Consider the following 27,410-nt stretch of genomic DNA (forward strand, 5'->3'; position numbering starts at 1 on the left):
ACTGATCCCTGCTGCTAGGAGATGGAGAAACAATCCAGCATCTATCTGAACTAGCAGTAGGGATTACCTAAACTGGAATTTAGCCAGGATGCTGTCTTTATTTCTGCTAATCTTGCAAAAAAAAAAAAAAAAAAAAAAAGTGCTACAAAAACTTTCTGCAAGACTGCAACCTTCATTTTATAGACACCGGTTTAGGAGGGAGTCTCTGCAATAACACAGCTTTCTCTGCACGCTGTGGGACGTGGTTCATTACTGGCTCATGGAAAGGACTGCCCTAGAAGTCACTGGCAGCAATTTTGATAGATTCTGGTTTTGGGATCAGGCCCAATCTTAGGTTATGGAGAGAAACTAATGATAATGCATCCAAAGAAACAGCTGGGAGGGGGGAAGTGTGGCAGAGAAATGAAAAATTGACTGGAGGTAATGAACATGGAAAGGGAAAAAGGGCAAAGTCAGAATGGAGAAAACATGTGAGGAAATCCCAATATGCTTACGCTGAAGAAGGGCAAGGTTGGAAAAACTTGCCTGGGAACAAAACCAACCATATCAGAGCAACTGGAGACTGCCAGCAAATAAGAGAAGAGAGAGAACCGTAAGTGGGTGCAAGATTCAAAGTCCTGGCACTTGTGTAGTAGGGGTAGAACAGATGAGGAGAGGATTTTCTGAGTACAGGCAGCCAGGAATAGCGTTCAGCAGCAGCAGTGGTCAGTGAAGGAAAACGCTCACAGCACCAACAGCTCTTCTTATCCCACACTCCTCTTCCAGCTTCTTACCCAAAACCGAGTCAGTGTGAGAGATGAGGGAATTATTTCTGGCTCCTTCCAACCCCTGAAACCAGCTTGGTTTTGGAAAGTGTGAGAAGTTGCCATTGAGTTCCTGCATTGCCAGGGATGCAGTTTTTCATCAGCTAACTACATTTTTTCATTCTCCCTTCGGTGCCTAATTGATTTTAAAATGAGCTTCATTCTCTGAACGGTTCCAGAGTCTATGGGTGTGAGCAGCAGCAGCTTTGTCTCGCTTGGGTGAGCTTGCAATACTTAATGTTTGAACGTGCTCAGCTTTGTCACATCAGCTTCCTTCGCTTTGGAAGCCTGTGCTATGGTGCTCTGAATCAAAACGTCTCCAGCTTCACAGTCTTCGGCAAGTTCCTGCTTTTAGATCGTGCGGCTTGTCCCCCTTTGAGGTGACAGGCTGCTTGTGCAGGGAGACGAAGGCAGCCTGGTGTTTTTTTCGGTTCTGAAACCCTCCAGCCTTATGCAAACATCAGGATACAGGTCTTGGCCCGAAGCCTCTGCCACAGCAGAGAACTGCAAAGGCAACGAGATGATTGACTTATACGGCAGTACCAGAGCTATCAAAATGTAAGGAAGTTTGATTAAGTATGATCTCAACGCCCTTTTCCTGCAACACCCCTTCTTGTGTTTGCAATGTGTTTGTTAGTGCCTCAAAGCCCTTAGTACAGCAAGATCCAGCAGTCAGAAAGACAAAAGAAACACAGCCCAGAACAGCAACTCCTTGGCATTTGCCTTTGAAGAAACATAGAGCATTAAAGGATTTTTTTTTTCTTACTTCCTCTTTCCTTGCTTCCCCCAATCTTTGTTATTCCCGGCGACGACTGTATTTATTTATTTGCCTCTTCCCAAACCGCTGGGCAGACGGGGGCTCCGTCAGGGAGCGGTCTAGCCCTGCTGCTGGAGAGGGCAAAACAATGGGGCTTTAATCCGGGCGCCTCCAGCAGCCGCTGCTGGCCAGAGGTTTCTCTGGGTTCCCAACACGGAACAGTCGCCTCTTTCATGAAGCGCCTGTGGGATGAGCCCAGGATTGCTACACCCAAAGCATTTCCATGCTGCAACGGCTCTCCGAAATGAAACGCTGCCGAGAACACCGCCTGCAACGCCCCGAGCTACTGGGATGTCCAGTGTGAGAGCCTCTTTCTTCCAGGCCTGGGCTGTGTTTGCTGTCCGCATGCGATCTGTGAATAGCTCAAGTCTGGAAAGCGTTTAGGAAAGCGTCTAACTTTTCTTCTTCAGGGAGAAAAGAAGGGCGAAAAAAAAAAAAAAAAAGAAAATGGCAAGGGTAATGAAATAGTTTCCAATGATTTGATGCAGTGTGGCCAAACTGTTTGTAATCATTTCCTTTAAATTCCTTTTATATAGGAAGAATTAAATACGAAATCATGAAGCAGGAAGCAGTCATCCTGCCAGCCAGTGACATGTACAGAGAGATCAGAGCGAGGCGAGAAAGACACAGAACAGCAGGAGACATGCAGAAACCTTTTTTAGCTCTCTCTTTTTCTTCCTCTTTTTGTTTAGCATACACATCCATGTAGTACTAACATTTCTTGCCCAAAAGGAGCTGCGGGAATCTCCTGCTGTTCCTCGTCTCTCCGATGGCAGCCCTGAACCTTCCTGCCTTGATACGTCTCATCTGTCTGTGCTTCCTGATGGATTTTGCAGTCCCCAGATGTTTGGATACCTGATTCATCTCAAAGGAGACTGCGAAACATTAAGTATTTTTAAATACCCAGCTTTATAATTGCTTTGTTTAACTTTGCAGCATTCTGAACTCATATAAGGCAATAATAAAAATCACTGCTGTTTTCCTTCAAAGGGTTTTGCTCTTGCTGCTTCAAAACTTGTGTGTGTGCGCGATGGCTTTTGCCTTTGTACTAGCAAGGTTATAACATTCCTATTCCCCGAAATCATATTTTTTCAATTCTCTTTTTCAAACCCTCTAGAAAGCTTCCTGACAAGAGTGCCCAGGCTGTTGTGTAAAAGAGGGCTGAGGTTACCCAAGTGCTACCAAATCAAAGTTAAGAAATTTCCCTTTACAAATCCTGAAGCCAGAAGAAAAAGACCTCGTGTCTGTTGTCTATGAAGGTCTATGAGTCTGCAAAGCTGACTTGAGTTGCCCTTGAGGTTTGCATATCTCAATGTCAAGTTCAAGAGCCTGCTTAGGTTATGCTCTGGAGGTTTCTTGCCCGAAGCAGGAGATGAGGATGCTTGTCTGGAGCCCTATTTATTTTGAACTGTTTCTTCTCAGGTTTCTCTGATCGGCGTTGAATTTGAAGTAAGGGCTCCTGAGATCAATTTCCCTGAAACCTGGGGTGTTCGGCCGCAGGGTTTTTATCTGAGTCTGTCTCTAGCTTGGCTCCAAGGGAAGGCAGAGTGAACGCTACAGGCCAGGAGCCTACAGATGCAAAAAATTATAGGCTTTAAAATGTCACTAGCTGTGCATATAATGGATATTCTTTGGATTTTATGATTAGCTGTTGTGTTTAGTTGGCCCATGCTGCCTTCTTGATGCAATTTATAACGTAGTCTCAGGTCATGGCCAGGCAAGACGGATTCAAAAGTTCCTTGGATTTCCCTGGAAACATCACTGTCTTTTGCATCATTTCCTTCATTTCTTCTGAGCAGGAAAAGCTTGCTGATACATACCTGTGACTTCCATAGACTTTGCCGTCTCCTCTTCCATCCTGAGTCCAGCAAGACATCGTCCACCCAAATGTTTACCCATATACTGTAAAACCAAGGGGACAGTTATAAAACAAACTCTGCTGTTAAATCATGGCAATATGGCCAGCATTTCACATTGAGGGTAGCATGTTACATGTGGGGTCCATACAACTGACTGCCATCTCATGCTCTCCCCAGAGCCATCCTAAACACCGGGATGGCCCGAACACTGTGTGTGTGTCTAACTCTGCATGAGACCGAGGACCCTGAGGGGGGCAATTAGGAGGATGCTCCTTGGCTGCATGTTGCTTCACAGCAACCTTCACATGCCCAGGACCCAGTGTGCCCTTTCTAGAGCTCCAGCAAGTTGCATCTCTCACACTGGGACACCAAGAGTGTAAGGAATTCGTGTGCTGGCAGAGAAAGGGTGTCTTCATTTTTTTTTCCTGTGGCTCTGAAAGGTTTTTCCAGCACCTTGCGGCACACTGACACCATGCCTGCATTTCAGCATACTGTCTTTTAGCATTGAGCTCCTCCAGAAGCACAGGCTGTGTGGCGCGGGGCCAGCTCCTGACCTCAGTGACACTAGCATGAATCTGGGATGCTGCAGCCAACTGGTGTGGAAGTACTTCAAATCTGCATATACGGCAAGTGTTTTCAGTTGTAAAGGGGGTTACGATTTCAGCTAGCACAACAGCAGAACAAAAGCAACATCTATGAGACCGTGACACCCTTCAAAGTGGAAAATGTGCTCCTTGGACACCCACACTTGTCTCGTTATCACCAGGCTGAGCCAGGAATTAGCTCCAGGGAGGTCCAAGGAATGCACCAGAACAAACCCATTAGGAGTGAGAAAAAAAAAATCCACCAGATTTTAGGTGAATTTGCCAGCAGCAGGTAACACTGCTTTGATTTACTGCAGTTGTCATTAACAGTGGTGGTACCATCAACCCCAAGAGAGATTGCATTGGCCTGAATCTCTTGTGGGACAGAGTGCTGAGAAAGTACTGGTGAGGTTGGATACATACCAGAAAGCTTCGATGACAGTGGAAGGATGGGCCATACTGGACACCTGGAGATGAGGCATTGTCTGTTTTCAGGGAGCCTGACCACAGAATGACATTAAACGAAGCCTAACTGCAGACAAATACGATCTTTTGTGAGACTTGCTGCAAAATTCCCCTTTGGCCGGGGCCTTCTCTGCTGTAATTGGAGAAAATAAATTGGTTATAAACAGCAGGGGAAAAAAAAAAAAAAAGCATTGTGGTAGAAGAAGGTCGATTGAACCTGAGAGTGATGCAGAGCAGAGAGCACAAAGAGCCTCGGCTCATTTGTAAACACGGTCACATCCATAACATGACGACTACCAGGGAAGTGCAGTACAGCCACACTACTCGGGCTCTTCAGACAGAAGCCAAACATGTAATTTCAGAAAGGCTGAGAGGCCAGGGCTGGTATTTTCAGCGTATTGGCAAAGCAGAGAAAGAGCAGCATGTATGTCCTGGGAGCCCCATGAGGATCCCCTGTCGTAGAAATACTTCATGTGGGTAGGGGAGTGATGCTAAGGCAAGCACTGCAGCGCAGGCTAAAAGAGGATCCTATGATGGGGCAGAGAAATATGGCCTGGGGCTGACAGCTGACTAACAGCATATCTTCCTCCCCATCTCTCCCGAGAGCAGCCCTGCGATGCCGTGACAGCAGGCGGACACGTTTTGTGGGTACTCCCCACGGCTCAGGCAGAGCCTGCGGGGCTCTGCACAGGCTCTCCCGTAGCCTTGTAGGGCCAGGATGGCCAGCAGTGCTCTCCAGCTCTGCAGCCAGCACTGAACGAGTCCCAGCTCATCTCAGAGCAGCCCCAAAGGCCTCCAAAGTGGGGAATGGCATCCGTGCCCACGTCCAAGGAGAGCCCTAAGCTCCCAAAGCGGCTCCCTGTCCTCCCGGCAGCATCGGCAGCTGCTGGCTCGGAACAAAGAGCCTGCGTGTCCCTTTGCGAGCCGGGGCAGCTGGAGGTGGATTTGTTTTCTGTTGATTTCATGGCAGCGCTGCTGCTTCAGGCCGCTGCCGTGGTGTGAGGAACAACAACGTGGTAGAGGAGACACCCAGCGAGTTGCTGGCTGCTCCACGGCTGCCCAGTCTGCATGCCCAGCGTGGGAAGCAGTCGGACCACCCCGGCGGCACCGACAGAGCCATCGTGTTTGCTGACATTTCAAGGGAGCCGAGGAGGGAACAAAAGCTGGGAGCAGAAGCCTTTGATCCAGCTCAGAGCTGCAGTTGGAAGATACAGGACTGAGTTGTAAACACCAGACCCAGATTTCCCTCTTTTGCAGGGGAAGCATTTTAAACCTTCACTCGGGTCCCTTCAGTTTGGCCTTCAAGGTAAAAAAAAAAAAAAAGCCATGCAGAAAACTGTCTGCCCTGCGAAACAGAGATGAGAGGTAAAGAAGGGAAAGCAGTGGTCAGCTGAGGAGATGAAAGAGGTCAGAGGACAGAGTGCAAGAAGTTTGGGATAACCGATCTGTGAACAGACAGGACAGCACAACTTTTCCAGCAAATTCAGGCCTCCCCTCCCACCCCCACCAATACCTCCATTCCCTGAAATGGTCAGAAATTATGCAGTTTCTCCCCAGATAGCCTCTGGGTAGCTTCTTGCCATTATTGTGGTATTTAGTTATGAGAGAACCATTCACATGGGGAAAAAAAAATAAAAAATGAGAATTAGAAGTGAGATCAAGCCACAAGGCCTGGATCCCACTCCAAAATTCCCAGGCACAGGGGTACCGCCATCTGGCCTTTTGGTACAAGACTAATTTTTATGGCAACTGAAACACAGCTCCAATAATCTGACTGGCACTCTCTGACCCAAATCTCCTTCTGAGGTTTCAGACTGTGTGTCCAGATTTTGGCTGGAGGTTTGGGTAAGGAGGGTCTGCTGGTTCGGTAGGGACCTGGGAAGAATTGAGCCCCTCCCCAGAAAAGCACATCTGTGTGAGATTTTCAGCCTGACTTTTGGGGTCAGCGGTTCTGATAAGCCTGTTGTAATCTGCATGTGCTTTACCAACTTGTGAACTTTTGGAGGCAAGCTCCTACGTACTCGGAGTCTGGATGCAGGGACGCTGGGCTCTGCGGTTTGGTTACGGAGTGGGAGTCAAAGAGGCGAGCTCTAACCTTAGCTCTTCCACTAACTCACTGCACGACCTCAGGCTGCCGGCTCGTTTCTGTTTCTCATTTTTTGCACCTATGGGATGAGAATGATACTTATCCTGTGTGAATTCACGGCTCCTTGCCGAGGGGCTGGATTTTTGCTGATGGAAGTGAAGCACGTTCTGTAAGGCCATGCTGGGGTTTTATCCTCACAATGGGGGATGTGAGATACAAATAAGATTTCAAATGAGGGTTTGTGGTAACCCGAGGGCTGAAAAGCAAACCCTGGGACACTTGCCTCCTTTTTCTCTCATTTGCTGACAAGAAACACACACAACAGTCTGCACTTTGGCTGGCAAGGAGTAGTGCTGCCATCCTTTAAGTGTGCAGAGAGGAGCAGGCGCTAGCCAGACTCCGCTGATATCGCTACGTATCCGCTAGAGCTGGCTTCTCTTTCGCACTGCATTCCACTCCACTGCTGCACGATTACCTTCATCCATACTCAGAATAGAAAAGCAGAAACTCCCCATAAATAAAAATTGTCGCAAAGGTGATATTACATTGAAAATAACGATATCGAGGCAAATGTATTTCACCTTCTGGAAACAATATGTCTGGATGGTTCTTTGGTCAAAAAAATTGAATTGAATCCCTGCATTCCCATGAACCATTCTGATTCTGTGAAATGCACACTTTCCCACTGGAAAATCATTCTGCTGGAAGGTTTTCAAGTAGCCTTTCTTCCCGCATGCTTTAGTATCCAATTTAAACTCCAGCTGCTGGTTGTGGTTGTCCCTTCTTGTAGCAAGTGCTGGCACTACACGCTTTCCTTTATAATTTACACACTGCACTCTTCCAGGGGATCTTGCTGTGGCTTAGAAAGCATTACCTGATAACAACACGGGAAGGACAGTGAGATTATTTTGTCTTGCTTGCGGAGGCCCGTGCAAGACTGTTCCCTTCAGAGCAATCCCCTGCCTAATTTTGAATATCCAGGCATCGTGGCTCACGCCCCTTCCCCTGAGGAGGCAATTCTGCAGCATGATACTATGTCTCGCTCTTAGGCCCTTTTTCCTACCACTCAACCTAAATTTCCCCTCGTAATTTCATTCAGTCACTCCCAGTTACAGCCCCTCGATCATCCAGAACGAGCCCTTTCCCTCTGTGGTGTTTCCCTCTGCAGACCGCTATTGTGCATTCGCCTCTCTCCTCCTAATTTGGGCCAGCTGTGCCTATTTACCACCGTCACTTTGTTCTTCCTCGCGAGTCAGTCCCTGTAGATCATTAGTTTCTGCTCCTTTTCTCTTCCTCCTCCCCATATGCAGTGTGGTATCCTGTTTTCCTTGTAACTGTAGCCATGCGCAGGGCTAAAAGATTCAAGGATTTTTCCATTAATAAACCCCACACCCTTTTCCTGGTCGGTACATTGCTTAAGAGTGATTGAGGTAATTCATTCACGAACAGCGAAGCTGTTCCGAGAGAGAGAGAGGGAGAGCATGAAGGGAAAATGTGAGCTCAGTGGGATCTCGAGTCGTGGTCCTTCCTCGAAGCAAGACTTTGCTCACGGGGCAGCTTTGCAAGCAGGGCCTGATCCTGCAGCGTGCTCAGTGTCCTAGGTGCTCGTGGGATTCAGCTCCATGTGGGTTTAGCTGTGTGAGGCTGGGCTCCAAATGGCAAGTGTCTGCTGCCCCAGCCAGCTTCTGCTACGAGGACCTAGGTGGGCTTTTTGCCTTTGCCTCTTGCACTCTTACCAACAAGGATTTTGCAATCGCACCTTGAGTAAGAAGTTCTGCTTGTGAGGAAAACGAAGCTCCAGCTCACTCTCTTGCAACTCTGCTGGCTCTGCCAGGCTTGGGGCCGCGTCTGTTGCATAAAGCTTGAGAAATTTTGCCAACCTCTGTGGCAACGCACACACAGGGACTGGAAGAGTAACCCTTTGTTTAGCTTCTACAGTGACACAAGAAAGTGGCCAGGCAATAGATAGGAAAGGAAGGAGAAAATCACGTTGGAACAGTGTATTTTATTGAAATATACATCACACATCTCCAGAGGACCATGAATCAAGAAATCTGGTCCTGTTTTGGCTATTGCTAGGCACCGGGACCCTATAGTAAATCCTCTCTTCACTCCCCCTCTTTTGGCAGTAGTTTTAGGTGTGGCGTAGAAAATGCAACGGGACCCTATTTCCCTGGTCATTCCTCACATAGGGGAAACTTGGTTTTGCAGGGGAACGTGTCCTAATGCAAGCCAGCTCCTCGCCCAGCGCCGGAGGCTGTGGCAGCCGCGTAGCTGGGATGCTCCGGAGGGCAGGAAATACCATTGCAAGTGTTGGCTGTGCTCCTCGTGCTCTGCCCGCTTGCGTGCCCAAGCTATGGTGGAGCCTGCAAACACGCGTTCCCAGGCTGCTCCTCACATAGTGCACACCCTCCTATCACCCAGGGTGTGTTTATGGTCTGAGATGGTTGACACTGGTGCAGTACACGCTGCAGAGATGCAGACTGTGAGCCCTGCTGTGCTAAGGGTGGTGTAAATACACACGTGGGCTCTTCTGCATCCTTCCCTGTGCATATTGCGGTGCCCAGGCAGCACTAAGGGAATTCCTCCTCATCTGGGCGACCTTGTCCTTGATAACCTGCTGCTGGGAGCTGGGGGAAGCCCATCAGCTTCTCTCCGTGGAACAAGTGCAAGCCTTGAATGCCATGGACCAGGGGAGGTCCAAAATGGTGCTGGGTTAGGTTCACCCTTCCCAGCTGGGGAGTCAACTGGTGCAATGGCAGGCTGTGAAGAAGCACTCCAGCTTGGTGTAAGCCATGTTCTGCAATCACTGTTCAGTTTCTCCACTGCTGATGAAACAGAGCTGGCAGCAGAAGAGGTTCCTCCATTTGAAAGAATGAAAATGAAGGCAGTGGTCTAGTGTAAAGGTCTTGGCATCTCCCTCAGTTTATGACAGCGCTGCTGGAACACAAGGGCCGAGGCTATAGCTTTTCTTTTGTGAGCCTTCATTCCTTAGCAGTGGGAAATCGTCAGCTGTAATTGGTCTCTGATGTTCTCTGCTAATAAGCGATTTCGCTGGGACTTGCAAGTACAGGCATCCCTGAGACGCAGCTCTGTTGTTGTGACCTCTGATCCCACTCCTCCTCATGGAGAGGGGCTCCAGATACGTCCTGATGTCCTCCAGCACCGTGAGGAAAGGAATCCCTCTCTGCTCCTCCCCATTACAACCCGTCTCTTTTATTTATTTTTTATTTATTTATTTTTTTTCTCTCAGCTGCAGCATAGGAAAATGGCTCCTGCTGGTCCTCATGGAAAAGGATACATGTGCTGGCAGGAAGGCCATTTGCTTTGGGAGGAAGAGGGGCCTGACATCAACAGGAAGAACTGTGCAGCCGGACGGCTGCCGCGTCCAAGTGAGAGGGGCCTTGAAAACAATGTCGGCCCGAGGTTCAGGGCTCGCCGGCAGGAAATGAATGCACGCTGGTGTTTGCAGTGCAGAGGAAATGATAAGCACTACCTGGTCTGACTTGGAGCAGAGATAGCGAAGAGAAAAAAAAAGAAAAAAAAAGGAGAGAAAAAAAAAAAAAAAAAGAAAGGTTGTTTTTCTTCACACTGGTTTGGAGCCCGTCCTTCGCCAAATGGAAAACAAAATAAAGAGCAAAATATGGAATGTATCAGGAGTCCGCTGGGGGGCTTGGGAACTGAGGAGAGCAGTTGCGAAGTGACTAGATTTACTACTTTGGTAACAGCTGGATATTGCCATTTTTTTCCATTGTTAGCACTGAGAATGACCCTCAGCTTGATAACCGCTGCCATGCTTATTTATTGAGAGATGAAGGGGGGGTGGAGACTCTATCCCATGTGGAAACAAAGGGAGAAAAGCCGTGGATGGGGACAACTCTTCCTGCTGGGGCCTATAGCAGCCTAAAGATAGAAACCTCTCCTGCTTTGTCCCTACCAAGTGAGGAAATCGAAGCCTGGTTGGGGAATAAGAAGACAGGATTATGCTGTAACAGCTAATTCAGCTTTATTTCTTCCCCCTTTTTATTAGGGCCTGTAAAAGCCGTATCGGGCCTCCTTTCTTCATTGGCCTTCTGAGAGCACCGGTTTCTGGTTCTGGTATCCTTGCCCCTCTGCCAGGGCTGCATCGCAGCAGTTACCAGCTGATGTTGTGGGGTGGAGGTAGCCACAAAGAGCATGGCAGGAATTTTTTTCTTCTAAACCAGCCCAGCATCAAGCTCCAGAAGGCTTGGAGGCTGTGTGACACCATCTGCAAATGATGTTCTGCATCCTGTGCTGTCCTTGATGATTCTTGTGGAGGTCAGAGGGGGAGAGCTGCCCTCCAGCAGCACAAGATCTGCCACATGGCGCAGTGCTGTATTCCCTGCTGCCTCTGCCAGCAGTCCTGAAGGTGCAGCACTGCATCCAGATGTCAGAACCAGGCTGCTTAGCTGCTCCTTTTAGAGCTCTTTACCCTCCCTGGTGTATGGAAAGGAAAACACAATCCCTGAGATCAAGGCTGTAAGGTACAGCTTGGACAAGTGCAGCTTGCAGAGATGAAGAGGTATAGAAAAAACGACCCTTATCCCATGGGCTACTCTTAACTAAGCTGCTGAATTAAACCAACCCACAGAGACAGGTTCTTAACTTCCTGATGTAGAAATACTTGCATGCTTGAGGAATTCACCCCCAAACCAACAGCTTTCTTTGACTAGGAGCAAGTACTTCATCCAGAAAGGCCTTCAATATACAGTAACAATATGCAGGGCAATGCACTAACTAGCTAAATGAACTTTGCCTGGGAAGGTAGAGAGTAGGAAATGTCTGTGGCAATGGCGTAGTCTCTGGCTGGCTGAGCAAGCTGCAACAAGCAAGAGCACCAGCCTGTGCTGATGCACCCCCAGACCAATGACATCAGTCTAGAGAGATTTTTGCGGCTTCGGACTCTAAATATCACCTGTGGGTCTTAGGATTTCAATTGACACCTTACTGAGAAAAATCTATTTCTCTAAGAAGAATTTCCTGGTAATACACAGGAAACCTCTCTCACACACAGATATACATGAACATACACGAATATATTGGTATGTATATATAAAAATACACATGTATGTATATATGTGTGTGTATGCACACATGCTTAAATACATATGTCACTTTGTACGTACATATTTATTTATATATACAGGTATGTGTGTCTGACCAGATGTTTCTTCTGGCAGAATTTTCTCCATCTTGCTTGGACACAGAGACTGAGCCAAGAGGCTGCAGTGATCATACACCCTGGGCAGTGTTACTTAGGATGGGTAGAACAGCACTTCTTTTCACCAGACAGACATCAGTGATCCAAGTCACCCACAACTTAATCCTCCTGAAATAAAGACTAACTTGTCTTCATCCTTCTCTGAGCAGGCCTGCGAGGAACATTTCTGGGTGACCTCCCACTGTCAGCAGCAGTCTTAGTTCTCTGTTCTGTGTTGAACTTCACGCCATCATTTTATGTTCTTGAAAAGCTGGTGCAAATGCTCCTATCAGTCTGTCCATAGTTTCATAGTATTTGAATGTTCCAGTAACAGAGTTGGATATAGTGTTTTTTTCCTCTGGTGGAAAATGTTGCTGAATTCAATGGGATTTTTTTGTGTGAGTGAAGTTCCTTGGGTCAGGCCCAGCCAGCCTTGCAGTGAAAACATTCAGTCTAAATATATGCCTCAACAACTGTGCAAAGATGGAATGGATTTTATACTGCTTGGCTTTCAACTATAATGACTGATTATTGCTAGTGCCTTCACATGTTTGTTTTCAATCACATTGACATCATAAAGCCTTATTTACTTTTTCTCAAAAGTCTGTTTTCATTTGCTTTTCACTTCTCATCTGCAGCCTGTAAGGGTTTGTTATTTGGGCTCCTCATCTGTCTGTCTGTGATATATAATGATTCTCAACAATGTTCCCTGCTCTTTGCCCTAAGTTGTTGACTATCCGTGAAACAGCCCACTTGGAGTAACCTCTGGAAATTGCTGTATCCACTCTTCACCAGGAGAGCCCTAGAGGCAGGCTCAGTGAAGAGCCTGAGTGAAAGAACATTGCTGCATAGCCTAGTGTCAGTCTGCATCAGTCTGTCAGCGTGACAGAGGGCAAAATAAAAAGAAGAGAAAATCACAGCATCAGTTATAAATGTGTACCGTGAGATTTAGCTATACAGTTTTAAATCCATATGAAAACATGGTCCAAGGCCTGCTTCTCAGTCACTTCGTACCTTGTTACCAAACATTGACCTGGGCTCTGAGAGGAGTAACTCTCCCCTTGTTTCCCTTTCAAACACCTGAGCTTGCAGGCAGTGCCATTCTGCATTAGCTGGCACGTCTGGATGTGTGCTATAAAGCTGGGGAATGGCTGTCACATATGCATGCAAGTGATCCATTGTACAGAAAGCTTGGAAAGAGAACCACGAGTGCTGATCGTTCATTCTACCCTTGCATGCTCAAAGGACAACAGTGTTTTGATGGGAAAGAACCACACGGAGAACTGTAGATATCCTGACACACTGAAGTTAGAAAGGACCAGGGAACAAACTGAGAGCCAGCTATGGAGTATGAACTAGTCCCCTTGAATTACCCTTCTCCAGGTTCTGGGATCCTAAGAATCCTGCACAGGAGTTCCCATGCATCAACGGAGTTGTTGGTTTCTACACTTTTTATGGTCAAAAAAATGGTTGTAATAGCTTGCAATCACTCCTAGCATTGTTTGGGGGCTGTAAGAAACTGAGCAAACCTGCATCAGCTAAACATGCTCAGGTAGGATATGGAGGCTGTGGGCTATTTGTTATCTAACTTGCTGATGAAGCCCTTGTAAATGAAAGCATATAGTCTAAAAGCTGTGGAGAGGAGAACAAAAAACTTATGAAATCCATATATTTTCTTTGCTTTGTTACCAGCAGTAAAGTAGCTTAGCGTGGCTTACTTTGCTTTCCATGCTTAAGTAGAGAGCGAAGGAAGGAAGAAAAACATGATACAATGAGACAGCTGTAGTCCATAAACTTGTTTATTGATTTGGATGAAAGACAGTAAGCACTCAAGAGGCTTCAAATGGAGCCTACATCACTGTCCATCCATCCTGGCGCTCTTTTCTTGCAGGCTGCTTCTCCCGGCTCCCCTGAGCTGCAACATCAGTATTGCCCCACACGCTCCTGCATTCCCTCAGCCTCTGACACCGCCTGCAAATTTGGCATTGTGCTCAGTTTGTGTCGTCAGAAACGAGGTTAGCAGCAGAGCCCCTGCCTCACAGCCTGCTTATTCTCACTGTGCCTAGGCTTTCACCAAGGTCAATTCGCTACACGCAGCTCCACAGCTATTCTGATTTTTCCTACACTTGGCCCTTTTGAGACAGCATGAACTGTTCTCCCTCACCTATGTCCGGAATTCAATATCCCAATTGCCTTTCCTGTGGTGAACTAAACCCCGTATGAAGTCCATGCTGTGGATCAGAGTTTTTAGGATTTCAACAGTAGCTGAGGCTGTGCACAGCTCACTGACCTGCCCCGCAGAATCTAAGCCACAAAGCCATAAAAGTTAGGACTGGAGACATCCTGTTGGGTTATCTGGTCCTTTTTAGCAGGAAACCCACAGCAGGATGTTTCCCTAACAAAACTATTCTTGTATTTAGTACAATCTCTTTTCAAAAGTGCCTGCACGACAGAATTTGCCAGCTATGTCAAGGTATTAGCCACATTTCAGAGGGGTATGGTGACCGCTGGGTTTGAGAGTCAGCACTCAAAGTCTCTTTGCACAGCGCTTTCTTCTCGTTTTCCTTTGGTGTTCTGGTCAGGTCTGCTTCAAGCTCTTTCATTTCTGCCCATAGCATCACGATCATCAAATCTGCTCTGGAAAATCAGGTGTTCCTACATGTCTTATTTAGATAGGTGAGATGTAAGCTGTGTATAATACCAATGGGAACAAAACCTTGCTGGTGGTGCTGTTGACTTTATTCAAGCTAACACTGAGCCCGCAGGCTGTGTTTAGGTGCATTTGCTTGAAATTCACCTGCCCCATCCCAAACAGTGCTCGGTGTTCCCACTTCCCACTCTGACCATGAATGGGGACAGCTCACAGCATCTGGCAGACCCGAGATCACACTTTTTTATTTTTTTTTTGCTTCTCTGGGCCCACCAAAATCACAAGAGCATTCAGGACGGTGCTTTCATCGCACGGAACAGCATTGTTGTGCTGACCTTCGTGACGATGCAGAGAGGTTTCCCACAGAAGCAGAGCTAAAAAAAAAAAAAAAGAAAACGCAGTGTGTGACTGAGGTGGTGATTCAGTTGTGCTGGCCATGCAGACAGGGTCACCTCGGCGCCAGCTATTCATCTTTTTTTTTAAAACTGTGTTTATGGCAGCTAGGGGGGAAGCAGCGAGGAGGGCTCCAACAAGGTGATTTGTTTTTCAGCCTGTTTGGTGTTGTTTAGATATCTCGTGCTGTTCAAACACAGGTGGGTGTGGGTGGTGCTGGTAGCTTGGCCCTCACAGCCTAACTAAACACTGGAAGTTGATGATGAAACAGTTTTGTTTTTTCTTCTTCTGTAAAATTAATTTACTGATGGTGAAAGGTATGCACAGACATCCCGGGGAATGAAGCCCTCTGTTTGTCCTGGTGGGCAGATGAAAGCTTCTCCATCCCCAGCTCTGCCACTGCACCTCACCTCTGAGCAGGGGAGGTCCTCTGCAGGGATTTCAAACACTGTGGTCCCTGCCATCCCTGGCCGCTGATGACAAGGGGATTGTGGAAGGCAAAGGAGGTGATGCCTGGGGGCAAGAGAGGATTTATTCCTAGCTGCCTTGGGTCGGGAGTGCAAACTGGGATGTGGTTTCAAATCCTGACTGCTGTGCTGAACCCGAGCTTAAGCGAGCCACAGAGGGGAGAGCACGGTTTGATCTCCTCTAGAATCTGCTTCTCAGCCAACCTTATGCCTAGTAAAAGTCAGACAAGATCAGCAATAAGTAAATAAATAAATAAATGGGGAAAAAAAAATAGTGAATCAGCATTAAAGCTCGTGATTTAAAACAGGAATCATCAGGAAATGCAGAAAAATGTCACATCTGAGATACCAACACTCAAGCTTGTTGCCATTTATACAACGCTGTTTCTTTCCTGTGATTAAGAGGCCAAGTTAATATATTAGTATGTTCTAAAATGTGTACTGTTTTGTTATTTTTGTGCATGTAAAGTACAGCTCTTGCTTAGCACAGAATGAGACACTCATTTTCTAGGGAGAAATATCTCCTAATTTAGTAATTTAAATTGAAACAAGAGACTGTTTAAACCTTTATTGTCTGATGATTTCACATGGCATTATAGGAAGCATACATTACAGTTAAGGGCAATGAAGAAAAGAAAAGAAAACTTAAGAAAATACTGGTACAAAGCAAAACCAAAATGGTGAAATACAAATACCCACATCTCCTTTTTTATGGCACAGGATTCATTCTTTGGGGAAATTTTTGAAAAAAAATCACCACCACAGCAACACTGTTTCCTACAAAGTCAAATGGTTGATGTTTCATGTGAAATGAAATGTCTACATTAACCCTCCAGTTACTTGAACTAAAATTAAAATAAAATGAAAAAGGATGTGAAACCACCTCCATCTAGCTTAAAGCAAGCTCTAAAGAGGATCTGAGTAGCTCTGTCACTGACTTTTGCCCTTGGAAATAGTCTTCTGAGAAATCAGCAAAAGGATAAAGGAAAAAATGAAGCCTGCCACTATTCAGGCCAGTTTGGTACAGTGTGCTCTGGGCAAGATGACCCAGTCCAGGTTAGCTAACTTTAAGCACAGCCTTGCTGAATGGTGTTCATACTGACTAGTTCAGGTGGCTAACTTAGCAGCCTCCTCCCTAGTGTCCTTCTGTAGTCCATAGAGACCCAGAGTTTCTTCTAGAAGGCTCCACTGTAGACCACAGGTGGTTGCTTGCAGCTCCTGCTGGATTAATGTCTTCCTTGCTCTATGCTGGCTTTGTTTGCTAAATGGCCTAACTCCCTCCCTCCTTCTGACCCTTCCTCTTAGGGCTGCTGAGTGATTTAGTTGCCTACACCCTTAAAGGTCTTGCTGGTTGGGATCCAAAATGCTCAGCCCTGTGCCAGACAAAGCCTTGGTCAGGCTGACAAACAGTGAGGTCTTTGCCTGCTGATGGGCAGTTTGGTGGATGCTGCCCCATGGCTTGGAAGGGGCAGGATGGGAGAGACCCAATGGTGTTGGCATGAGCTGTGTTCGTAGAAAAGACCCTGCTGAAGGTGAGGGTCTGCGTATGCTGAGCTTGGAGGTGATATCCAGTGAGAGTGGAATGAGTTACTGTGGCTGCCCTTCTGGTTTATTTTTGTCTAGGGGAAGAGAAGTATTGTTTTTTTGTGCGCAGTATGTTTATAACTCAATTTCCCTTCTGACTGATGCCTCGCTCCACACTCTCCTCTCCTCTTCCATCTGGTTTCTATTGTAGTTTTAAATGAGGACAGTTTGGCTGTCTGGCAGAACAAGCAGGGTCTGTGTGACACCAGCTGCCTCTTCCAACTTCTAAGCCTCCAGCATAGTTTTAATTATAGAAGTGTCAAGATTGGACCCCCCCCCCCCCCCCCAATCTTCTGTGTCTGCATGCACGCACAGCCCTCACTACAAATCCTCATCCCCATCTAATCTTCCTTCAGGAGACACCCACGTCTCTGATTTATGTGTTTCTTGTCAAGCAAATAGTCTCGGGCTGCATCTCCCTGCATCCAAGGTTGATCACAGCCTGTGATTTTGTTTGTGCACATCAGTAGCCATACCCCAAACAGCCCAGCCACCTCAGAGATGGCTGGAAGTGGGAGGGAGCCACTCGCTGCCTCTCTAACCTCACCTCCCCCAAGTGCCCTAAAGACCCAGCTTTGTAGGAGATCAGAGCTGCTCAGGAATTTCAGAGCTGCAGGTTCTGCTCAAAGAAAACACTTATTGTGCTCTGGTTTCATACAAGTGCTGCATTTAGGGGCTTGCTTTGCAGGAAGCCGATGCAGTCCTTTCACCTCCAGGGATCTGAGGTCAAAGTCTGTAATTTTTGGTTGCAAGTGAAATGTGCCCTATGTGGGATTTTATTGACATCACAAAACCGCCACACATTTTGGCATGACTAGCTGTTTCTCTTCGTTAGAGTCAAAGACCTGGTATGGCAGGAAGTTATGTTCATGATGAGTGAAGGGCACTGGCAGAAATATGTGAGAAGCCCAGGGCTGGAAAAGCAGTTAAGATTGCGGGGCTGGTGTAAGAGATATTGGCAGAGCTTGGTGCATATTGTCCATCTGCAGTCTATAAGGTTGTCTCTACTGTGCAGTCTTCACCCACTTTTAGGAATTAGTTGATTTTTTTATGTTTGCTGCAGATTATTCCCCTCAGGCCCCCCTTATTTTTTTTTTTTTTTGCTTTCTGTCCTTAACAGATGGAGTTAGCCTTCTCCAGTCTATGCAGAAGAGGTTTGCTTACGTGCCTGAGGCCTCTTGACCTAATTTATCCCAAGGAAATTTAAACCTCAGCAAAACAAAACAAAATAAACAGAAAAAAAAAAGTGTGATTTAATAGGTCTTCCTTGCAAGAGGTCAAATTAGTCACAACAAACCTCAATGTATGCATTTTTATTTGGTGTCCTTGTTCTTAACAGTGAGGTCTTAAAAAGTGTCTAACTAAGGTCACTGTTGGTGCAGGCTACCTTCGTGTGGCAGCTAGCCACCATCACAAGCAGTTTGTCTACATGAAAGGCTGTTCAGTTTTCTAACAGGCTTTGGCAAGTGGATTTCCTGCTCAGATAGGTTTTGTGTTCAATTCATTCTTCTTTTTCTAGATGGCATGGAGTTCACTCACTTTCCCACCCCTGTGGGTCTGAAGTGATGATGGATCTGCCTTGGTTTCATTTTTGCTGCTTATTTCACATTTATTCCCAGACCCCAACCAAGAAGACAATCTTAATATGCCATGTACCCATAGTTTCTACCTCAAAGACAGTACAGTCTAACCAGACAAAAATGAAGAAGAGGCCTGAAGTTATTTTCTTTCCGTGTCTTTATTTCTAGCATGCTCATCATCATATGATCTGAGTTCTCTGCTGTGGTTACAGATAGCCAAGTCTTACTTGGAGAAAGGAAGGTCCTCTTTCTTGATGCGTCACTTGGGCAGGATATTTAGGAAATGTTGTGCTTTTATTTTGCTTTGTATCCTTCCACCTCACCCAGTCCTCTTAGGAAGTCGGTGCTGTAGGCACTGAAAAGAATGCTTCCCATGTTCCTTCTGGAAGGCACTGGTGTGAAAAAGTCCGTGACTGCTGTGGAGAAATCTTCTACCATGGAGTCTTCACTGGTTTCCCATGAACATTGTTGTGGTAGGCTAGGGCAAGAGGTTCAGCTGGTACTTGGTCCTAGCCCAGAAACTTGAAGGTCTTAAAAATCAGCCTAAGGACTTCAAGCATGATCCAGCACGGCTATTTTACCTGCATTATGAGTTCATGATTCAAAAAACAAAGAAAAAAAAAAAAAGACAATTTTCTTTGTTGTTCTGAGGAGGCTCCTTTGGCCTCTTTCAAAGAGAATTAGCCTGTTTGGATCATTCAGGTTTCCAAGAAATCACTGCCACTACCCCTCCATTTGGGTTGGCCATGCTGAGAAGAGAAGGGACGCATGAAAAGGACCTCTTTACCTCCCCTGGTGCCAGCTGAGAGGCAGAAGGGCAGCACTTCCCTGGCTCTTAGTGCTCAGGAAGAGTGTATCATTGATGTAGGCACCAGCCTAGGAGCCCTCCTCACCAGAGCCAGGGCCCTGGTCTGTGTGGTGGGAGCAAGCCCACGCTTCTGAGAAACCATGAGCTGGCTCTGGCCTCAGTGGCACCTAGGAGAAAAACAACAATGTACCAGCTCTTTGTTTTTCAGGCCATCCTTGGGATGATGTCTTTGGATCCTGTGTGATGAAGCATGTGTTAATATGTCATTATGGCCCTGAACTCCGGCGGAAAAACTCAGGGAAGGTCCAGCCAGAGGCATTATCTCTGTGGTGTCACAGAGATGCAGTAATTGCTATGCCTGGCTTTCCAGTAAAATGTGTGGCTTAGCCTGTTTTCTTCCGCACAGCTTTCCGAATGTGCAGTGCAGCAGAGTCAGCATTACAGGGGGAACTTCAGCTTCTGCATTTACTGGCTTCTGTGCTTATGGCTGTGTGAAGCATTGCATTAAATACACAGTAGTTTCTAGCACCTAATAAGGAAGGACTCTCTTACTGTTATTGTTATAGCTGGGGTTGTTATAGTACTGGGGACAGAGAGGCTTGGTCTGACCAAGGGGATGAGGGTTTCCTCTACCTATATAATGGAAAAAAATAAACACAAGCTTTGGGTCCAGGTTTGGATGTAAATGCTCTGCCTCAGGCTCCTCTCAGCTTTAAGGCTGATTAAGTCCTTGGCTGGTTACGTTGACGGAGTTCTTTTGAAGCCAATGTCAGATTTTGCCAGTGTGCAGATCTAGTCAATATTTGAACTTTATACCCCCTCTGTGGGAGTTTATGAGCACTAAACTGTGGGTATGTAGGCTTATATGGAAGTGTGAATGCTTCTCTGAGTTTTATCCAAGCCAATCAGACCTTTTGGCTAGATTCAGCGAGGCTGGAGCTCTATCCTGGGGAGGGGGGAGGTTCTTGGGACCACATGCTTTACCTCATGCTTTCAATTAGAGTGAAAATGCCTCTTTTTCTGGAAAGCAAAAAAAGAAAAGAAAAAAAAAAAAGAAAAAAGAGAAACCCTACCTTTCCTCCCACAGTGCTTCTGTGACTTCAGGCTCAGTAATTGTCACATGGCAATGAGCATGGCATGGCAGAACCACTGCATATCCTTACTCTGCAAATTAGCTATGGCTACTTTGTGGGGGTTATTTTTTTTGTTTGCTCTGTATTTCTTCTGTTACTGGACCCTTCCCTGTGTCTGCAGAGAGCCTCCACTACTGTTTTACGAAACTGTCTCCTCTGTGGTGACTTCTGGAAGCTCTTGGTGTGTATTCACTGGGTGTCTTGCCTTTCTTTCCTAGTCCCCTATGTGCTGAAGAGCTGTGCGGAGTTCATTGAGACTCATGGCATCGTGGATGGGATATATCGCCTCTCAGGAGTGACGTCCAACATCCAAAAGCTGAGGTAAGGGCAACCGGTCTGAGAACCTGAGAGATTTGGTGGCATTGCTCAGCATCTTCAAGCTGTTAGTCCCTCAAGTACATATTGGGGCCAACAGAGCTCTGCACTGATGCAGAATGGGAATTGTCTCTGAAGCTGGTAGCAGGAAAATACAGTGGTTTGGGGATTAGGCCATGACAAGGAAAAAGTCTCCCTCTGTGTCTATTAATGGGAAGAGCCTGGAGGGTCTCAGCACAAATACTGAGTTGTTCTTTCTCATTTCAAGACAAAGAGATCTCTTTATATCAGTTTGGGGGCCCGTCATGGGACTGTGCTGGGGCAGCCAGAGCCTAGCTGAAACCTCAAGTCCTGGTCCCAGGAGCTAGGCTGGGCCAGGATGCAGATAATACAGTCCTGTCTGCCTTCCAGTCTGTTTTGTCCTCTAGCTGTAAAAAAGTATGCAGAGTGGAGTGTAGGGGTGCTACAGCTCTTATTCATCTAGGTTGCTGTGTCTCTGTGTTGTTTCAGACAAGAGTTTGTTTCTGACCAATGCCCGGACCTGACAAGGGAAGTTTACCTCCAGGACATCCACTGCGTGGGGTCTCTCTGCAAGCTGTACTTCAGGGAGCTGCCCAACCCTCTCCTCACTTATGAGCTCTACAAGAAATTCACGGTGAGCCCTCTTGCTGCCCTCATTCCTAACCAGAAGCGTGGACATGTCACAGGTTCCCCCATGACAGCTGTTTGGGTTTCAGTCTGGTGTCCTGGCTTCTGGTGCATGTATCTGTATAAACACTTCCCAGTGCTTGTCCCTTCTCATCTTGCACTGGCTGTCTTTCCCTGTCCTTGTTTCTTTCCTCCCTTTCATGTTTGTTTCTCTTGTTTTCTCTGTTGTTTCCTTTCCTTTGCTCATTTTATTCACTGCACTGCTTCCCTGGTGTTACTCTTTCTCCCCACTGTGCACCTCCTTCCAGAATGGCTAATTCTCTTTGGTTTCCTCATTACTGTCCATCACTGAGAGCCTTTGGGGTCATCTGGGGCCTCTGATCATAATCACAAGGGAGTGGTTTCCTCTTCTCTGTTCCTTCCACAGTCCTTGACACCTGAACAAATGGATTGCTCAACCCATGTGTAAAGTATTGACTTTTTTTTTTTTTTTAATCTGTAGCATTTTCACACAGTTTGTCAGAGAGCAAATGATGACACAGGTTATGCCAGCTATGACATATCAGGTCTGTCATGATCATATCATAAATACAAACAGCAGAGGAAAGTGGCAGCTGGCCAAGCAGAAATCTCCAACCTTGTTTAAATGGATTGTAATTCAGAGAGTAGTAAATCGATTCTGCAAAACAACCATAGATTATACATGGATACAGTAAGAGAAGATGGCAGGGAGCTGGAAAATATGACTGTGAAGCCTGAATTTTTAAGAGAGTTGGCTAATATTGGTGACAGATAATATTTCATTAAAAGGTGGCAGCGCAAGCTATACTTGTCGTAAAGGCTGCCTGTTTCTTACCCTTCTAAATCCACTTTTAGCTGTCTATGACACTAACAAATTTAAATCTAGTCATTTAGGCTGAAATTGTCCATGCTTGAGGTGTGAATTTTAAGTTTAAAAGCATTCACTATCTTCTTCAAACAACAGGGGTGGGGGGATGGTAAAGATTATTTTATCAGCGTTAGAAACATCCATCCTTTGTTAAGAATTTCTATCATCCTACTCTTTCTCATCTGCTGGAGGGTGGAGAGGACAGGCATTGCCAAAAAATGTTGGATGTGGCAGGGAAATTTTGCAAAATCATGTCCAGATGAGACTGGAAGTGGCAAGCAAGCTGAGCTTCAGGTGCTGCTATCTGCATCACCTCTACCCTGAGTCAAGAATTTCCAAACAGCACTACTGTGGCTCAGGAGGCACTGAGAAAAACGTGTTGGGTCTACACAAGAAGACATTATCCAAAGACGTGTTGTGCAAGGGGTCTTACTATAGTGCAGAGCCAAAGGAGACCAGTCAAATAGCCACTTGCTATAAGAAGTCAGGTAGCTGCTTGGGACTATAACTGAGCTGGGGAACAACAACTTGCTAGCCTTGCTATGCTGCCTGACAGATACACAACAGTGCTAAGTGTCTTGCTATTCCCATGATAATTTTTAAGTAAGACTGCGCTGTGGTTTGAGGTGGTGGATAGTCAAAACCTCAGTCACAACTCTGAGCAGATGTGAAAAATTGTCCTATATCCTCAAGATATAGGGATCCTTAGAATATAGGATAGGATCTCCAAAACGGAGGCAGCCAGGGTGAATAGGACCTTGAAAATACAGGGTATAATTGAACCATTCATAGTAACTGATGAGCCTCATTCTTGTTGCAGATATTTGGCTGGTGTCTTTCTGGCTATCATTACTGATTTATGAAAGAAAAATGCTATAAAGGAAACATGAAGATTTAGATGGAAACTTTTTTAGGAAAGAATGTTTGCTGAAAAGTGCAGTTTTGAGATGATGACTTGCAGATTTTGGTCAGATACATTTGGTAAATAGTTTTATTCAAAAACAAAAGGGAAAACACTTCTGTAACTATCCAAATGTTTCTTTTACAAATACTTTCTAAAGGAAATGTTTCAACTTTAAATCAACACATCCAGCTCTTAAATAAAACATCTTTCAGAAAAGGGTTAAATAGCCCCAAATTTAAATGAGTTTTTCTTTCACTTTTGGTTGAAATGTGATCCTTGGTCGACCTTGAACAATTGTTTTTAAAAATCTTGTGCCAGCTCCCCCAAATGTTATCACTTTAGATCGACCTAAAAGGGATTTTTTTTTTTTTTAACTCCGTCTTCTTAGTTTGCTCTGCCACGAAATCCGTTATTCACATAATTCTGCTCAGTGGAGATTTATAATGGGTAACCCAGGTGACAGGAAACACAGTCAGATACAGGGAGGAAAGAAATAAAAAAGACCAAATCCCCAAGGAGCAGAAAAAGCGCTATAGGAGCGTGCGTGTGCGTGGGGTGTCTGAACAGGGAATGGCGGCAGCTGTGCCTAAGCAGAAGAGCGCTAGTAGGAGTAAAGGATGCATGCTAATCCCAGACTGACTCACTCGGAGTTGCTTCTGAGATGGTATAGGCTCCACATTGAGTCACCGGAGTGATTCAGACAGTTGTGGCTAAGGAAAGTCAAATTCTTAATGACTAGAGAGGGATCGGCCTTTTGGTCATCATTCATGGTTGTAACATCCCAGTCACGACCTCACAGGCCGTCAACCTTTGCAGCATGGTGTCCTCTCACGCTCCCCAGTTTTCCGTCCAGTATTCTGGCGCTGGCTGCTTGTTTTATGGAATAGGTAAATTGACTCTACTTGGCTCCATCCAGCCTGGGCATAGGGGTGGATGGTCCTTCAGGACAAATTAGCTGTAGGAGGCCAAGCCTACCTTCTCTCTCTGGTCTCAGTTCCAGTTGTTATTTGAGGCTTTTGTGAATTGTGCATTCCTGGAATCACCATCAGAGTTACAAAAAAAAAAAAAAATCCATGATTTTAAATTGTTTTAGATTCCTACCTTCTACCATCCTCAGAGTGCTCTTTTCCTGTTTGTGAGATGAAAATATAAACAACTGAAATTCATGCTGTGATTAGCGGACATATAATAAATGGAGTTACGGGTTCTTCCTTGAATTCTGTATTTTGCTGTTCTAATTCTGAAGTTGGAAAGGTCCTCAGATTTCAAAAGCACAACATGTGTGGGTCAGAAATGAGGTGTGGAGGTTTGAACGGGTCATGACCTCAGAAAGCCTCGTATTCACTGGCTGTCTAAGCATTAGGTCTTTGAGAACTGGAAGTTAAATGTAGGAATAAAAATCAGCACAGATCAGGAGAGAAAATTCTGTGTACAATCCAGTTGAAATATAATGTTTTAGATGAACTAATTAAAATTTGCATTCCTCTCTTTCTTCATCTTTGGGTAAGGCCATTGAACTGGAAACCTTGTATGAAGACTGTGAGAATTCTTGCTTTTAGGATTTCTAGGCTGAATGTAATAGTGTTTTTTGTTTGTTTGTTTTTAAAGGATTGATTTCAAACGTTTTAATATTCCTATTTGTTGCAGTGAAAGAGCTGCCCCTAAACCTCCTGATGAGTCACTTGCCTCAGAAGGGGTCCTCTGCTTGGTCCTTCCTCCTCACCAAGGCATTGTGTCAGCCGAATAACAATGAAAACAAGGGGAAAGTTAGCATCACTTTCTCAAATCTCAGAACAGTCTTGTTTCCTGCTTATAGTTGGAAATGAAGCGTACAGCCAGCTCTTTTCAATTCACAAGTGCTTGTCATTTGCAATTCAGGTGTTTTGCAACAGGCGGCCTGGCACACTGCTGCTGTGGATCGCTCTCCTTGGCAGAGACCTGATTCATGCACATGTGCAGCTGCCTGTGGGGGCAATGCAGGTCATGGAGGAGTTGTACTGCTGTTGGCAGTGTTGTGACGTGGCCTGTCTGTGGCACTGCAAGGCTGGATTCCTGGCCTCTGGAGATGGCAATGTTTGGGCATTTGTATGAGTGTGGGCTTGTGACAAGGATAAGCAGTTGGCCCACTGCTGTATTTATGGTAAAATATAGTATAAGATGTTAACCTACCTTTAATTTGGGCAAAAGAAATGCATCCACATCTCACATATACCCAACTAGTGAGCTCACTCATTTTTCTTTGCTGACACCAATGAGTAAGTTCAAGCTCGAGGGCATAGATCTTAATTCCCAGTCTTAGGGAATAAAATATATTCGTATTCATCTCTGACCTTGAAGCTAGCTAGATTTGGCTTACCGTTGGTTGTACATGAGAAATGGTCTGCAGGGAAAAGGGCAGGGACCTGAACAGAGACGGCAGCATCGTTAGTGGGGATGTCGTAGGGACTGGAAGGACGAGAAGATGCTTCTGTTGTTGTAACTCGTAATTTCAGGTTGATGGTGTTTAAGCGGCGGGTGGTTTGGGACGGGTTATTTCCTTCCTCTCCTTTCCTAGCAGTGCTGACGTCTGTCTGTAGGCAAAGCTGCTGCTGGCAGCGTGGGTCCCAGCATCTTTCTTTGAACTCGCTCCAAACTCCAGTGGCAGCAGGGTAGGCAGGAGGTTCCCAGACAGTCATGCATTGTTTGAAGTCGCTGGTGGTTTGCCCTCCCCCAGCACAAAAACTGAAAGGGAATAGCTGAACAGATGGATACCAATGCAGTAAACTCCTAGGAATGCAGACAAAAGCTTATCATGGCTTTTTAAGCTTTTGCTCCAGAGGCACTTGATCAAGACCAAGATGTATAACCTCGGTTCTGTCTAACCTAGTCTAACCTTGAGTATAGGAACTTATTAACCTACCAGGACAGTGATTTTTTTAAGGCTTCTCCCACCATAAAAGAGGCAAACTCACACAGACTACTTCTAGTTATCTTTATATGACAGGCACATGCGGCTTATTTTAATGAATGTAAAGTATGCATATCCAACCCTTTCTTATTACACTGGGCTTGAAAGACCTGTTTTATTTTAACACAGTTTTGGGGGAGAGACATTTTCATCCATTCATCTTTTTCATTTTTCAATATTTTCACTTCTCTCTTTCCCCTCTATATCTATTTTACTCATCACTATCCTTGTTAAATGAAGGAAAAAAACACACACACACACAAAACATAATTCCTAATTGAAGCTCTCAGTTTTCAACCCTCCCTCCCCTCAAAACGTTAACCACCCTGTCTCAAGGTGTGGGGAAGATGTACCAATACATGAAATAACAGCACAGCAAATCTCTGGTGTGCTGGGAACACAAATCAACTTCTCCTACCAATATCTCTGCAAGGTAACAAGAGAGCATTCCCTCAGAGACAGGCTGTCTCGTGTGACCTTCCTTATCCCTCTTCCTTTTCCCCTAAGTCTGTCGCCAGGGTGGACTGTTTCCTTCTATCTCCACAGGAAGCAGTATCACGCTTCCCTGAGGACGAGCAGTTGGCACGAATACAAAATGTCATCCAGGAGCTCCCACCATCACATTACAGGTGAGACTGTGTCCACCAAGGCTCTGAGGAACGGGGTGGTGGCTGTCACCATCAGGCAACGTTGCTTGAAACAGCAACAGAGTTCATTTCCAGAAGTTAATTCCCCAAAGCTGACTCACTATTTCCAAATCTGGCAACAATTTATCTGGCATGTAAATGTCATTGAACAAGTCATCATTAAACAGGCTCTCCCTGCCTCAGTCTATCCTCCTCCTCCCTGGGTATGACCACCATGGCACCCTTACCCAGTGTACCGGGTGTGGTGAGAAGCAGATTATCTGCTGGAGGCACTTAAGCACGAGCTAAGCCCTCGGACTTTTCAGGGTCCAACCCTTTCTCCTACCCAGCTGCTATCTCCCTTGCACCCATCATGCTAAGGATTGATTGGTTTGTGTCCCATCCTTGGCCATCCCAGAGCAAGGATGTTCAGGGATTCACTGCCATCCCATCAAAATCCTGGCTGTGTAAATCCTCAGTTCGATGGGACCTGTTGTGCTGACACTGCCCTCCTTGAGGAGGGGACAACTCTGAGCTCCAAGCTGAGCCCGAGACCTGCTGTCCCTGTAGACAAGCATTGGTCACCCGAGTGGAAGGGAGAGCCCACCGGTGGGTCTCACACTTCAGGCTG

At 46.0% G+C, this 27,410-nt stretch overlaps 1 protein-coding gene across 2 annotated transcripts in view; it reads left to right on the forward strand.

Annotated features, from left to right (window-relative positions):
* ARHGAP31 (Rho GTPase activating protein 31) overlaps positions 1–27,410 on the forward strand; it is a 53,153-nt gene that overhangs the window by 12,280 nt on the left and 13,463 nt on the right. For both annotated transcript variants that reach the window (XM_027449624.3, XM_027449625.3), the window contains exons 2-4: positions 20,669–20,771; positions 21,276–21,420; positions 26,700–26,782. In XM_027449624.3, the coding sequence (XP_027305425.3) occupies positions 20,669–20,771; positions 21,276–21,420; positions 26,700–26,782 (331 nt within the window). The remainder of the gene's footprint in view (positions 1–20,668; positions 20,772–21,275; positions 21,421–26,699; positions 26,783–27,410) is intronic.

Source organism: Anas platyrhynchos, chromosome 1 (assembly GCF_047663525.1).
Source record: "Anas platyrhynchos isolate ZD024472 breed Pekin duck chromosome 1, IASCAAS_PekinDuck_T2T, whole genome shotgun sequence".
In the NCBI taxonomy this organism is placed as follows: Eukaryota; Metazoa; Chordata; class Aves; order Anseriformes; family Anatidae; genus Anas; species Anas platyrhynchos.